The sequence below is a fragment of the Sphaerodactylus townsendi genome, unplaced genomic scaffold (assembly GCF_021028975.2).
Source record: "Sphaerodactylus townsendi isolate TG3544 unplaced genomic scaffold, MPM_Stown_v2.3 scaffold_24, whole genome shotgun sequence".
Lineage (NCBI taxonomy): Eukaryota > Metazoa > Chordata > Lepidosauria > Squamata > Sphaerodactylidae > Sphaerodactylus > Sphaerodactylus townsendi.
The window spans coordinates 87,737-101,595 of NW_025950407.1; the positions used below are offsets into that span (position 1 = coordinate 87,737).

General features: G+C 46.9%; 1 protein-coding gene across 1 annotated transcript in view; it reads left to right on the forward strand.

The window, feature by feature from the left end:
* The first annotated feature begins 2,998 nt into the window (after window positions 1-2,998).
* The window catches only part of MUC1 (mucin 1, cell surface associated), a 31,309-nt gene continuing 20,448 nt past the window's right edge, over window positions 2,999-13,859 (forward strand). Inside the window, exon 1 of the mRNA XM_048482849.1 lies at window positions 2,999-3,163. Coding sequence (XP_048338806.1) covers window positions 3,112-3,163 — 52 coding nt within the window. The 5' untranslated portion in view covers window positions 2,999-3,111. The remainder of the gene's footprint in view (window positions 3,164-13,859) is intronic.

The following is a 13,859-nucleotide window of genomic DNA, read 5'->3' on the forward strand; positions in this document are numbered from 1 at the left end:
AGGAGGTTAAGAGCTCGTGTATCTAATCTGGTGGAACCGGGTTTGATTCCCAGCTCTGCCGCCTGAGCTGTGGAGGCTTATCTGGGGAATTCAGATTAGCCTGTACATTCCTACACAGGCCAGCTGGGTGACCTTGGGCTAGTCACAGCTTCTCGGAGCTCTCTCAGCCCCACCTACCTCACAGGGTGTTTGTTGTGACAGGGGAAGGGCAAGGAGATTGTCAGCCCCTTTGAGTCTCCTGCAGGAGAGAAAGGGGGGATATAAATCCAAACTCCTCCTCCTCCTTCTTCATATGGTGTCTCAAATCTACACACTGTCTACACACTACACACTTCCTCAGTTGGTGTTAACAGGACAGGCCTGGTGAGCTAAGCTGTTCTTCCACAGATGCGTAAGACAAGGATTTGTTGTCCCTCAGTGTAAACAGCACACCTAAGGTATCCTCTCCAAGCAAGTTTTGCCATGCCACGTACTACATGGAGGAAGTTGGAAACTTCATATGGGCACCCGGAAACAAGGAAACCAAATTCATTTCTTGGAGTAGCCTCACCAGATCAGGCCAAAGGGTCTGGTGTCATAGTTCGCCTCCCCTTCATTTTATCCTCAGAGCAACCCTGCAAAGTAGGCTGGGCTGAGGGAGTGTGACAGGCAGTGACATTCCACGGCAGAATGTGGATTTGAGTCCGGGTCTTCCAGCCCCCTTCCGCACATGCAGAACAATGCACTTTCAATCCACTTTCACAAGTGTTTGAAAGTGGATTTTGCTCTTCCGCACAGTAAAATTCAGTTTTGAAGCGCATTGAAAGTGGATTGAAAGTGCATTATTCTGCATGTGTGGAAGGGGCGCCAGATCCTAGTGGTGGCGAACCTTTGGCACTCCAGATGTCATGGACTACAATTCCCATCAGCCCCATCCAGCATGGCCAGGGGCTGATGGGAATTGCTCAGTCCACTGTTATCTGGAGTGCCAAAGGTTCGCCACCACTAGGATCTGGCGCCCCTTCCACACATGCAGAATAATGCACTTTCAATCCACTTTCAATGCACTTTGCAGCTGGTTTTTGCTGTGTGAAATAGCAAAATCCACTTTCAAACAATTGTGAAAGTGGATTGAAACTGCATTGTTCTGCATGTGCGGAAGGGGGCTGGAAGACCCGGACTCAAATCCACATTCTGCCGTGGAATGTCACTGCCTATCCACTCACCCTTCAGCCCGCAGCCTACTTTTGCAGGAGATTGCTCTGGAGGATAAAATCGAAGGGAGAAGCTGCCGAACTATGACACCAGACCCTTTGGCCTGATCTGGTGAGGCTACTCCAAGAAATGAATTTGGTTTCCTTGTTTCCGGGTGCCCATATGAAGTTTCCAACTTCCTCCATGTAGTACGTGGCATGGCAAAACTTGCTTGGAGAGGATACCTTAGGTGTGCTGTTTAAACTGAGGGACAACAAATCCTTGTCTTACGCATCTGGCCATGCTGGATGGCCCTGGCCATGCTGGATGGGGCTGATGGGAATTGTAGTCCATAACATCTGGAGTGCCAAAGGTTCGCCACCACGGTCTGGCTGTTGAAATGAAACAGCGGCTGGCCAACTGTTGTCTTCCAGTCCCAAATCAGTGACGACTCCAAAACCTGGGAAAGTTCACAAACATCCCAAGACAAAGTCATCTATCCCCCCTTCTTAGCCTCCCATTAGGACTTTCAAGCCCAAATTCTCAGAAACTAGAAATTTCCTTTCTGTAACGACAGCTGGTTTTCCATACCCTATCTCTCTGTAGTGCATTTTATCCAGCCTACCTCTACAATCTTTGGAACTAAAAATATAGTTTAAAAAAAAAACCTAGTTGGCTGTCTATATTATTTTATTGAGTTTAATAAATTGAAAGAACAAATTACTCGTTAATTAGAAATCGGTACAGCTACAAATCATGCAATAAAAATTAAAATAGCTCCATTGGTTGGGAGTGCCATATTGTTCATCCTAACTATACATAGAACTTCTCTTTCCGAGTTTTAAATATAGACTGAAGAAGAAGAGGAGTTTGGATTTATATCCCCCCTTTCTCTCCTAATCAAAGGGGCTGACAATCTCCTTGCCCTTCCCCCCTCACAACAAACACCCTGCGAGGTAGGTGGGGCTGAGAGAGCTCCGAGAAGCTGTGACTAGCCCAAGGTCACCCAGCTGGCATGCGTGGGAGTGTACAGGCTAATCTGAATTCCCCAGATAAGCCTCCACAGCTCAGGTGGCAGAGCTGGGAATCAAACCCAGTTCCTCCAGATTAGATACACGAGCTCTTAACCTCCTACGCCACTGAAACAAAACATAAAGAGAACGACTAGTACAGTAAATGCATTTTGGGTGGTTAATACCACCTAATTGTTAATAACGTTTAAACAAATAGATATTTCACTCTATCAAACTATGTTCTAATTCAAACACCCACCCCCTTTTCTAGCGATTTCCAGGTTTATTTATTTATTTATTTATTATTTATTTATTGTTTCGTCTTATATACCGCCCGATCCCCGAAGGGTTCCTTCTTTCTTCTCTGTAACTCTCTGTCTGCAATGATAACAATAATACATCTAAATCCATAAACATATTTTCTTTCCCGACCATTCATTCATAAGAGGGGTTTCCTTAGATTTCTGTCTATATTCTTTTTCGGCCTTGTACATTTTTTCTCTCCTGGGATTACGACAGATCTCCAGAGGTTACATCTAGCATCTTTTGTGAGACTGAAATGGCCATTTTAGCCTCTCCCCAATTCTGAGCAGATACCTGTTTGACACCTTGCGTTTGACATCTCTGTGGCACCCTAAATCGAAAGCAAAGCCCCTGGCATGGGAAAAAAGGCCAAGAAAAGGGTATGCCACTCCCCGGCAAACATCCCCTTCAGGGTGTATGTTTCCTGATGTGTCGCTCCTGGCTAGCCCTGCGGGGTGTGGCCTCCCTCCCGCCCTTACCTGTAACTCAGGTGCGTCTGTTAAAAAGCAGACCTCCCAGGGATCGCTGCCAGTCCTCGATCCCTGGAGCCGTGCCTGTCCCCGGAAAGTTTACAAAACCGTCACACAGAGTATCAGCGACCTGCCGACCATAAATCCTTGACATGGGGCAGAAGATCCTACGAAAAGTGTGGGTCCTTCTGGCATTGATCCAAGGTGAGCGCTGAGGGAAGCAGGGGGGGGAGGGGGCTTCTTGGAGCTGAGGGGAGGGGGAGATCAGCTGTATTGAAATGGGGGGGGGCAATATGGGGAGGGGGTGGATCCAGGTGCGGATGTTTCTTGTTTGAGGGAGGCAAAGGGGAGCCGCAGGTGAGTCCCGCACACAGCTGTGCCAAAGGAGAGATTTCAGCAAAGGAGGGATTTCTGCAGTGGAAGCTGCAGCTGTCCAAATCCCCCCCCCCTTCTTCAGAACTTCTCTGTTCACCTGTTTTTCAGATGGGGAGGGTCTGTCTCCAAACATGGGGTGGGGGGGGGGGCTCCAGCCCTTTACCTTTGCTGGGCTTCTCATGAACCAGTTCGCTGTGTGTTCCCTGTTAAGAGCGCATTTTGCAAGTTTGGGTTTTGAAAAAAGGACAGGGATCAATTTCTGTTGCGTGTGGTTGCTCTACCTGTGTTTTTTGCTTGGGGGGGGGGAGGTCAGTCCTCTGCCCCCCACCTGTCTTGGAGTTCACTGCCTGGCTAAGTTTCATTCACAGTGACTCTGCCCGCTTGGCACGCTCAGGTTCGGTTTCTCGGTATCTCCCTTTCATCTGGATTCCAGAGACTAGGGCAGAGCGATAACAAATAAACCAGAGAGGAAAGCAATTCCATACCAGGTGTTAGATGTTTCTCCGGTGGGGGGGGGGGGTGGCTGGGAAAGCTAGACCCCCATCCCCCTTTCTGCCCCCCCCCCGTTATGAGGCAACAGGGCTGTTTTGTTTGCCCCTTCTTTTAAGACTTTCGGGGGCTCAGCCAAGTGGAAGCTTCGTCATCTGCTTTTAATAGATGCATATTGAATTTGAACAGATGGGAGATAGAATCATAGAGTTGGGAGGGGCCCCAAAGGTCATCAAGTCCGACCCCCTGCCATGCAGGAACACACAATCAAAGATGTTTATAGTTGCTGTGTATATCATATAAATATTATGTGGGAAACCACTCTGAGCCTGAGGCAGGAGGGGTGGTATCGAAATCCAATTTTTTTTTAAAAAATAGACAACCCTCTACGTAATCCGGAGCAATTTCTGCCCTGATGATTAATCCAATATGCCACTAATTGAGTGGTTTCGGCGACACTCCCTCCTTTAGCGATAAGAGGGGCACCACCCAAGGCTACGCAAGACGTCTTTGCCCTAGGGAGTCACGGCTGTGCCGAGGGGCTGGAGAGGAAACAGTACAAGGCCTTTGTTTTTGGCTCTTATCAAAGTCTAAGAAATTTATTAAAGTAGGAAATTGAATTATATAGATTGTTTTCTAAGCTATTGGCACCTAATTGTCATGAGATAAGAGAATTACTTTTTATATGTAATCTAAAGGCATTTATCTGTATGTATGTTTTTACTTATAAAATTCATTTTTTTTAAAAAAAGTCTATCAACAGCTTTCAGCTGTGCTGACTAAATGAAGCCTCCAATTGCAGAGGCAGTTTACCTTTGAATGCCAATCGTTTGGTAGGGCTGCTGCTACCACATGCTGGCAGCAGCCCTACCAAAGATTGGCATTCAAAGGTAAACTGCCTCTGAAATTGGAGGCTTCATTTAGAGGTGTTTGGCTAAAGACAGGATGCAGGAATAGACAGTTCAACCTAGACGCGCCCAGCCTCTCTTATGCTTTTAGGACAAGCGGGAAATGTTCCCTGGGTATGTCTGCACCCAATTTGTCTCTCTCCAACTTTTCTCTGCGCGCCAGCTGTGGTCTTCTGAAACGTGCCCGGCGTCTGTTAAAGTCCGTTCCTTCTCTGTAGTGGTTCCCACTTTGTGGAGTAAGCTCTTTGAGAAAGAATGGGGTGCACTAACTTAAGCTCTGTTAAGGGGTTATGGGGTTGCCGATTCAGAAAATGCCGAACTTGACTCTGCTGCCGTGTCACACGCGCACCGAACAAAACAGAAACAATTCTTTACGTATTCATCTGTTTTAAACAACACGGTCCTATCATGCGCGATGCTATGTATTATATAAGCATCAAATAATTTTAAAAATGAAATGCAAGAAAAAGTCATTTGTTGTCGGGGGTTGGTAAATGCTGGTGTGCCCCCCAAACATCATGGCATGCGAGTCATAATTTTTCCATCACCGCTCTATGGCAGCTGTGCCACCTGGAATCTATGGAATCTATACTATACCCCCAGAATCTTGTTGATCCCTAATGAGAGCAGGGAGCGATATATCAAAAAGTAAACAACTTTTTAAAAAGACTCTCTGGGAGCTGTGTTTGGGCTCCTCTGGACAACCACTAAGTAGGGATGCCAACTTTGGGTTCAGAAAAATCTGGAGATTTGAGGGCAAAGTCTGGGAGAGCGGGGTTTTGTGAGGGGAAGGCGCTGGCAAGTGTGTAACGCCATACAGTCCTCCTTCCAAATCAATCAATAATAAATAAGTGATGTTTGTAGTGTAGGCTCTGACCTGGATAGCCCCATCTCACCAGATTTCAGAAGCTAAACGGGGTTAGTCCTGGTTAGAATTTGGATGGGAGGCCTCCGAGGAATATCAGGGTCACGACACGGAGACAGGTGACGGCTACCCACCTCTGATTCCCTTGTATGGAAAACCCCTCGGGGTCCCCATAAGTCAGCTGTGAATTGATGCCCCCCCCACTGAAAAAACGTAGTGTGAAGATCAGGTGTCATTCCAGGAAATCTCTGTCTCCTGTCTGGAGGCTGGCTAACCCTAATCCTAAAAGGGACCCAGTAGCAAGACTGGGAGAAGGACATGCTCTGACTGGTTGTGGTATTTAGATGTTGTTTAGATGTTTAGATATTTGTTTAGATGTTTAGATATCTGAAGGGATGTCACATGGGTGAGGGAGCAAGCTTGTTTTCTGCTGCTCTAGAGAGTCATGTGTTCAAGGTGAAGGAAAAGAGATTCCACCTAAACATCAGGAAGAACTTCCTGACAGTAAGGGTTGTTCGACAGTGGAATCCGTTCCCTCAGAGTGTGGTGGAGTCTTTGGAAGTTTTTCAACAGAGGCTGGATGGCCATGGGTCAGGAGTGTTTTGGTTGTGTGTTCCTGCGTTGCAGGGGGTTGGACTTGATGGCCCTTGGGGTCTCTTCCAACTCTATGATTCTGTGATTCTAAGGAACTCCCGCCCGTTTGAATCTCCCATGGCTGTGGGCAAATGCTTCCCAGATGGCACCTAGCGCATGCATCCGACAAAGGGTTTTTACAAAATTGCTACAGGGCGGCGCCCCCTGCAGGCCACTGTTCGGGCGCCATCTTGCGCTTCCTTTTGAGGGAGATCTGCTTGGATCTTCCCAGGATCGTAATGGCAAAAGGAGACCCAGGCTTCTTGAAGCAAGGGCTAGAGTCACCAGATCTAGGTTGGGAATTTCTTGGGAGATTTGGGGAGGGAGCCTGAAAGGAGACCTCAGTGGGATATTATGTTACAGAGTCCACCGTCCAAAGCAGCCATTTTCTGCAGGTGATCCGATTTCTGTAGTCTGGGGAGGAGCCACAATTCCAGAGGAAATCCAGGTCCCACCTGGAGGTTGGCATCCCTACTTTCAAAGCAAAAACCAAGGTGGGCAGGGAGGTTTGTGGAGACCTCTTGGATCAGGAGATCTTGAACCCGTGTGGTATACTGGGTAAGAGCGGTGGACTTTAACCTGGAGAACCGGGTTTGAGTCCCCACTCTTCCACACGAGCAGCGGACTCTTTTCTGGTGAAGAGGATTTGTTTCCCCACTCCTCCACATGAAGCCTGCTAGGTGTCCTTGGGCCAGTCCCAGTTCTCTCAGGGCCTGTAAGACGGAGCTATTCTGCCAGGTTTTTCCTGGAGGCCGGACAGGCTAATACTTACTTTATTGGCCTCCCAGGGACTCGTTTTACGAGAACTTTATCTGGGGGTTGTCAGTCGCCATCTTGGTTGTTTTTAAACTGTATTATATTGTATTGTTGTTTTATAATGTTTTAGGACATTTATTGTTGTTTTTATCAAATGTTATTTTGTGCTGTTGTACTGCCACCCTGAGCCCCTTCTGGGGATGGGCGGGGTAAAAATCTAATAAACAAACAAACAAACAAAACTCTGTCAGCTAACAAATCAATCAATCAATCAATCAATCAATCAATCAATCAATCAATCAATCAATCTCTCTTTCTCACAATACTATCTTTCTCTCAATACTAGAATCAGGGGACATTCATTGAAAATGCTGGGGGGAAGAATTAGGACTAATAAAAGGAAACACTTCTTCAAGCAATGGGTGATGGGTGTTTGGAATATGCTGCCACAGGAGGTGGTGATGGCCACTCACCTGGATAGCTTTAAAAGGGGCTTGGACAGATTGATGGAGGAGAAGTCGATCTATGGCTACCAATCTTGATCCTCCTTGATCTGAGATGGCAAATGCCTTAGCAGACCAGGTGCTCGGGAGCAGCAGCAGCAGCAGAAGGCCGTTGCTTTCACCTCCTGCAGGTGAGCTCCCAAAGGCACCTGGTGGGCCACTGCGAGTAGCAGAGTGCTGGACTAGATGGACTCTGGTCTGATCCAGCTGGCTTGTTCTTATGTTCTTATGTTCTTAATCAATCAATCAACCAATCAACCAATCAATCAATCTCTCACAAGGTGCTGGTTGCAGGGAGAGGAAGGGAAGGAGTTTGTAAACTGCTTTGAAACTCCTTACGGTTGAGAAAAGCAGGGCATAAATCCAATTTTTTCTTCCACGCTGCACAGCCGTGCCCTTGAAGTAACTGTTTCTGCAATAGAGAGTTGGCTTTGCCTCCGGGCACGAAGTCATCTGTTAGCCTTTGACATTTTCCCTTGGTCACTGTGCCCCAGTCTCGTTGAGAAAGGAACAGCTGCGGACCTCTCAGGGCAGCGCCGAAAGCCGGCTGAGAACCAGCATTTCGTCCATCATGTTTCAAATCAGGGGAAATGGTGACCTGACCGATTGAGACTCCCCAAGAGAGCTGGGAAGAAGAAGGCTCGGGTTTATCAGCACACTTACCCCAAGGTTTATCCTGTCTGCTAGAGGCAAAGACTCTCTTTTGCTAGGCAAGAGACGGAACCCGCCTTGTCAGTGGGCACAGAAGGAGAGTAAAGGGCCCAGCCGTGCTTGGGATTCAAAGTGACAGCGCTAGGTTTTTTGAAATTGTGCCCTTTTGTTTTGCACTCCAAGAAGCTTTCCCTCAAGCAAAATCGTTTCAAATTGTTTTCTGCGAAACAATGGGAAAGGATTGTCCCAATTGCTGATCACACCTTCCGATCGAAGGAACCTCGACCCTGTTTTTAAAAAGGGAAAGTCTTCCGTCTTCTAAGGAAACGGACAAGCAGTGGTGCTTTTCATCCCTCTTCCAGAAGACAGTTCTCAAGAAAGGGCCAAGATCTTGCTATACAGACCGACTCTCTGCTTCTCAACCCCAGGCTGGAAAACCTATGGGTAGAGTCAGCAATTCTGCGTTGATTACAACCAGAGGTGTAGCACCCAGGGGGCTGGGTGGGGCGCGATGCCCCGGGCGGAGCAGTGGCAGAGGCATGGCCTGGCCATGGAGGGGGCATGGTGGGGTGTTCCGGGGGCGTTCCGGGGGTGTGGGCAGGCGGTGCCGCGGCACGGGCGTAGTTTTTCCTCGCTCCACCCCTGATTATAACTGATTTTGGGAACATATTGTCGAAGGCTTTCACGGCCGGATTCAACTGGTTGTGGTGGGTTTTCTGGGCTGTGTGGCCGTGGTCTGGTGGATCTTGTTCCTAACATTTCACCTGCATCTGTGGTTGGCATCTTCAGAGGTGTATCACAGAGGGAACCACCAGACCACAGCCACGCAGCCCGGAAAACCCACCACAACCAGTTGAAACCAGAACCCGATTTTGAGAACAGCTATCAGTTTCCCATGGGGAAATGGGATTTCCGGAAAATAGTCCCCATGGCATCAGATCTCCGCTGAATTTCCTCTCTTTCCCAGGCTGCGCCCTCAAAACACAAGGAATTTTCCGAACCCAGAGTTGGCAAGCACATTTTGCCCTTCTGTTTTCTTGATCCAGAACAGCTAGTGTGAGATGTGGACTGTTCCCTGCAATACTGCAGGATAATTTTCAGTCAAGTTGACATATTGGTGTTCTAAGAACAGTCCAGCAAATAGGACTTTTCCCCAATGCTCTTTTAAATCAGGGGCTAGAGAAAGCCGGCGAGGTTGTCAGACAAAGTGTTTATGACATAGGTCGATTCCGCACTCGCGTTATCGACCTAAGTTCGAGCTGCGTACGACCTAAGTGCTCCGCACAACCACTGGGAACGACGTGGTTTTGTACCAGCTTCGCCCCGTGTAATGGTCAAATTTCCGACTCCAGTTGGGAAATACTACTTTTCCAGGGAACCACGTTCAAACTCAGCTCGATTCCAGTAAAGTGCGGAATCTCTGGTGCCAGGAGTCCCCCGTTCAGCCAATCACAGCTGAGTGTTTCGGGCATGCGTACAGCTGGCCAATCAAAAAACGCCCCCTTCGTCCCTCCATTCCTGGGGCAGTTTTTTTTAATAACGTGTGTGGGGATAGACGGAATATGGCCGTAGAACAGTAGCCAATCGGAACGGAGCGGCGAAGAGGCACAGGATGATTCCGCCCTCCGAGCTGGGATCAAGCTGGTTGCAGTGGGGAACAACAATGGCTTCGACCTAGGTCAGTACCCTTCTCAGGGAACTGATCAAACCTATTTTACTCATGTGCGGAATCGCCCATTGAGAGACAATCTGATTTAAGGCTCACTCCAGAATATCTGGTTCCTGAAACCAGCCCCTTATCTACTTTTTCTAGAGAATAAAAATCAGAGGATGTTTTAATCGGCTTGAAGTAACACCCTGCCATCTGCTGTCTTAGAGGGTAGATTTAAGAAAATCCCCTATGAACAGAGGCTCTGTGGTTGCTCCTTGGAAGAAGTGGATTCTCTCGAACACAAGTTCAAGCCTAGAGAAGAAATCTGGGGGCCCAGTTTTACTGAATGGGCTGGAAAATATAATAAATAGAAACTGAACTATTTGCTGTTGGGGAAGGACCAACGAATTTCCACTGGCGTAGCCCGGTTTTGTGTTTTACTAAGTAAATACAGGAGAGCAGGTGGATAAGAGATCATTAGTTCTTCTGGCCTCGCCTACCTCACGGGGCTGTTGTGAGGATGAAATGGGGAAAGGAACTGCGCCCTGAGCTCTTTAGAGCATGAGTGGGACAAAAATGTAGCGGTCACACAGAAAGCATTTGAGAACAACAGGAAACTACGTACCTGTTTGGGGGAAAAAATCCCCTGCAATTCTCAGCTTAAAAGCCTTTTCCAAAACTTTAAAACAATTTGATAACTGGAGGGGTGGGGGAGTAAGACGTCAGAAAGCGGGCCCCGCTTTGAAAACAAGTCTAAAATGAAACCAGTCCAGGAAACCTAATAAAACAAACCCAGGATTTGTTTCAAGAAAAACCAGCATATAGAAACAAAGCTAGAGACTCAAAAGTAGTACTAAAAATATTTTTAATTTTTTCTCAAGAAATGTTTTCATTAAAAAAAAAGAGCTATGGATTACTCTTAGTTTTACCGAAAGCCTGGTTTTTGCTCATATGAATCTGCCTTTTTCCCTTATGTTTTTATGTTGGAACTCCAGCCTAGAATTTCAAATGTTTTTTGGGAGTGGAGGAGGTTTAAAACAAAAATAAAGCAAAGCATTTGTTTTTAAAAGTAAAAGCTTTTCAAGGCAGGTTCACTAAGGAGCGAGAAGACCCTTCCTGCTAGGTGGTGACTGCAGTTCTAGCAAATGGTCAATAGGGGGAGGTGTGCGCACTGCTGAAGAAGAAGAAGAAGAAGAAGAAGAAGAAGAAGAAGAAGAAGAAGAATGGGTTTTTATATCTCGCTTTTCTCTACCTTAATGAGTAGAAAAGCAACTTACAATCGCCACCCCCACCGCCCCCAATGGGCAACTTGTGAGGCAGCTAGGGCTGAGAGAGTTCTGCAAGAACTGTGACTGGCCCCAAGGTCACCCAGCAGGCTTCATGTGGAGGAGCAGAGAGTCAAACCCAATTCTCCCGATGAGAGTCCACTGCTAACATGGAGAAGCGAGAATCAAACTCGGTTCTCCAGAACAGAGTTTGCTGCTTACATGGAGGAGCGGGGAATCAAACTCGGTTCTCCAGGTTAGAGTCAGTCACTCTTAACCACTACATCACTGCTGGATGTGCCCCTAGAAGTTTGCCCCAGCTTGGGCAGAGCTCAGAGATAAGCTGCTGTCTCTTTCCGTCAATCAAAAAGGAGAAGTTGCCGGCATTCTCGAACATGATACATATTTGACTTTCACCGCAGTCAAATAATAGGTGGTCAGTTGACTGAACAACTGATGGGTGTGCCAGATAAGGCTTCCAACTTTCAGTTGCGTCCTTGGAATTCTCCCATTGGTACTACTGATCTTACAGAGATCATTCCCTTGGAAGAGGAAGAAGAGGAGAGTTTGGATTTATATCCCCCCTTTCTCTTCCGTAAGAAGACTCAAAGGGGCTTACAAACTCCTCCCCCCCACACACACACAACAAACACCCTGTCAGGTGGGTAGGGCTGAGAGAGCTCCGAAAAGCTGTGACTAGGACAAGGTCACCCAGCTGGCATGTGTTGGAATGCACAAGCTAATCTGGTCCATCAGATAAGCCTCCACAGAGCGGGGAATCAAACCCGGTTCTCCAGATTAGAGGGCACCTGCTCTTAACCACTACATCACGCTGGCTCACACTGGCTTGGAGAAAATGGCTGACTGGGAGGGTGGACTCTAGGGCATTGTAGCCTGATGAAGTTCTTCCTTGTTCTCCCCAAATCTGGACCCCCAAAGCCCCAGGAATTTCTCAACCTCTTAGGAGGAGCCCTTCGGGGCTTAGACCTGGGGTGTTACAACACGCAGTGGAAATCAGGTGACACCTTTAGCACTAACCGAGTTTATTCCAGCATAGGCTGGAATTCAGTTTGCCAGAATTCAGTTTGCCAGAGAAAGAAAAATTCTTATTACAGTGGAACCTCGGTTTTCGTTGACTTTGGTTTTCGCCAGTTTCGGTTTTCGTCGATTTTTTCCGTGAAAAATTTGTCTCGGTTTTCGTCGGATTGCCTCGGATTTCATCGGCATGCTCTCGGCGGCCATGTGACCTTGTGTGCTCTCGGCGGCCGTGTGACCTCGTAATTTCCTGCTCAGTGGCTCAGTGTCTCGTTGTGTGAGCATCTGGAGCCTGCTTGTGTACAGTTGCAAGGTTGTTTTGCAGATTTTAAAGGCAAGTGATATATTTTGTGCAATGCAGGCTTTGTGGCAAAAGACCAAGAAGGGAAGAAACCTGAGGTCCTTATGGAGAGGGATTCCCCTTCCAAACAATAATTATGTTCATGTTAAATGCTCAAATGTTAATTTATTAGTCACTGACATTCATTTTATATTAGTTTGATATTGTTTTCAGTATTAAACATCATGTTTATTCACTATAAATGTGTTGTTGGTATTTATTTTGGAGTGTCTAGAACGAACTAATTGGATTTACATTGATTGCTATGGAAATGTTTGCCTCGGTTTTCGTCGGTTTCGGTTTTCGTCGATTCTTTTCGGACGGATTACCAACAAAAACCGAGGTTCCACTGTATTATTATCATTTTGTTTGATTTCATAACTGCCAGCTCTTTAGCTGGTGGCTGGCCTTTCATTACAACTCACAACTCACCCAGAGGCCTAGGAAGTTGTAATGTAGTGGCCAGTGGTGGCATTCAAATAATTTAACAACCGGTTCCGGTGTTGGGATTCAAATAATTCAACAACTGGTTGTTTACAAGCACAGTTTTAACAACCGGTTCTGCCGAAGTGGTGCGAACCTGCTGAATCACACCACTGGTATCGGCGTACTATTCATGCGGATCCCAGCAGGGCTGCCTCCTGAATTTGACAGATGTTAATTTTGTCAATTTGAAGATGTTTCAAGTGCTACCCTAGTGTTTTCAGGATGGTGCCCAGAGTGCCGAAAGACCACTGGGACGACCTCAGCTGGTTTGTGCCATAGACACTGAAGCTCGATTTTCAAATTGTGGTATCTGAGTAACCTTCTCATGATGTCACCAGGTACTGCTATGTTGATGGGGGTCACTCTCTTGTCCTCGATTACTGTGATGTCCATGTGCCAACACTTTGTCTGTTTGAATTCGAAAGTCCCACAGGATCTTGACCTTTTCATTTTCCATTACTTTCTCTGGACAATGTTCCCACCAGTTTTTAGCTGACCTGATGTTGTAATTCTTGCATAAATTCCAGTGGATCATCTGGGCCACTGAGTTGTGCCTCTGTTCGTACTCAATCTGGGCGATCTTTTTGCAGCAGCTGAGGACATGATCCACAGTTTCGTCAGCTTCCTTGCACAATCTCCTCTTTGCATCAGCTGAGGATTTTTCGATTCTGGCCTTGATCGTATTTGTTCTAATGGCCTGCTCTTGAGCAACTAAAATCAGAGTTCCATTGATTAACCACAGCCAGGTCTTTTCATTGTCCACCTTGTCCTTGATTTCCAAAAACTGTCTGGGCAATGCTTTGTTGTGCCAGCTTTCAGTTCTCATTTTAATCAATTTTTTTCTGTATTCCTGTTTGGTTCTCTGGGCTTTCAGTAAATGTTTGTTCTTCACTTCAATCAATGTTCTTGACTTTCATTCACATAATCGGTCAGCAGATGTTTC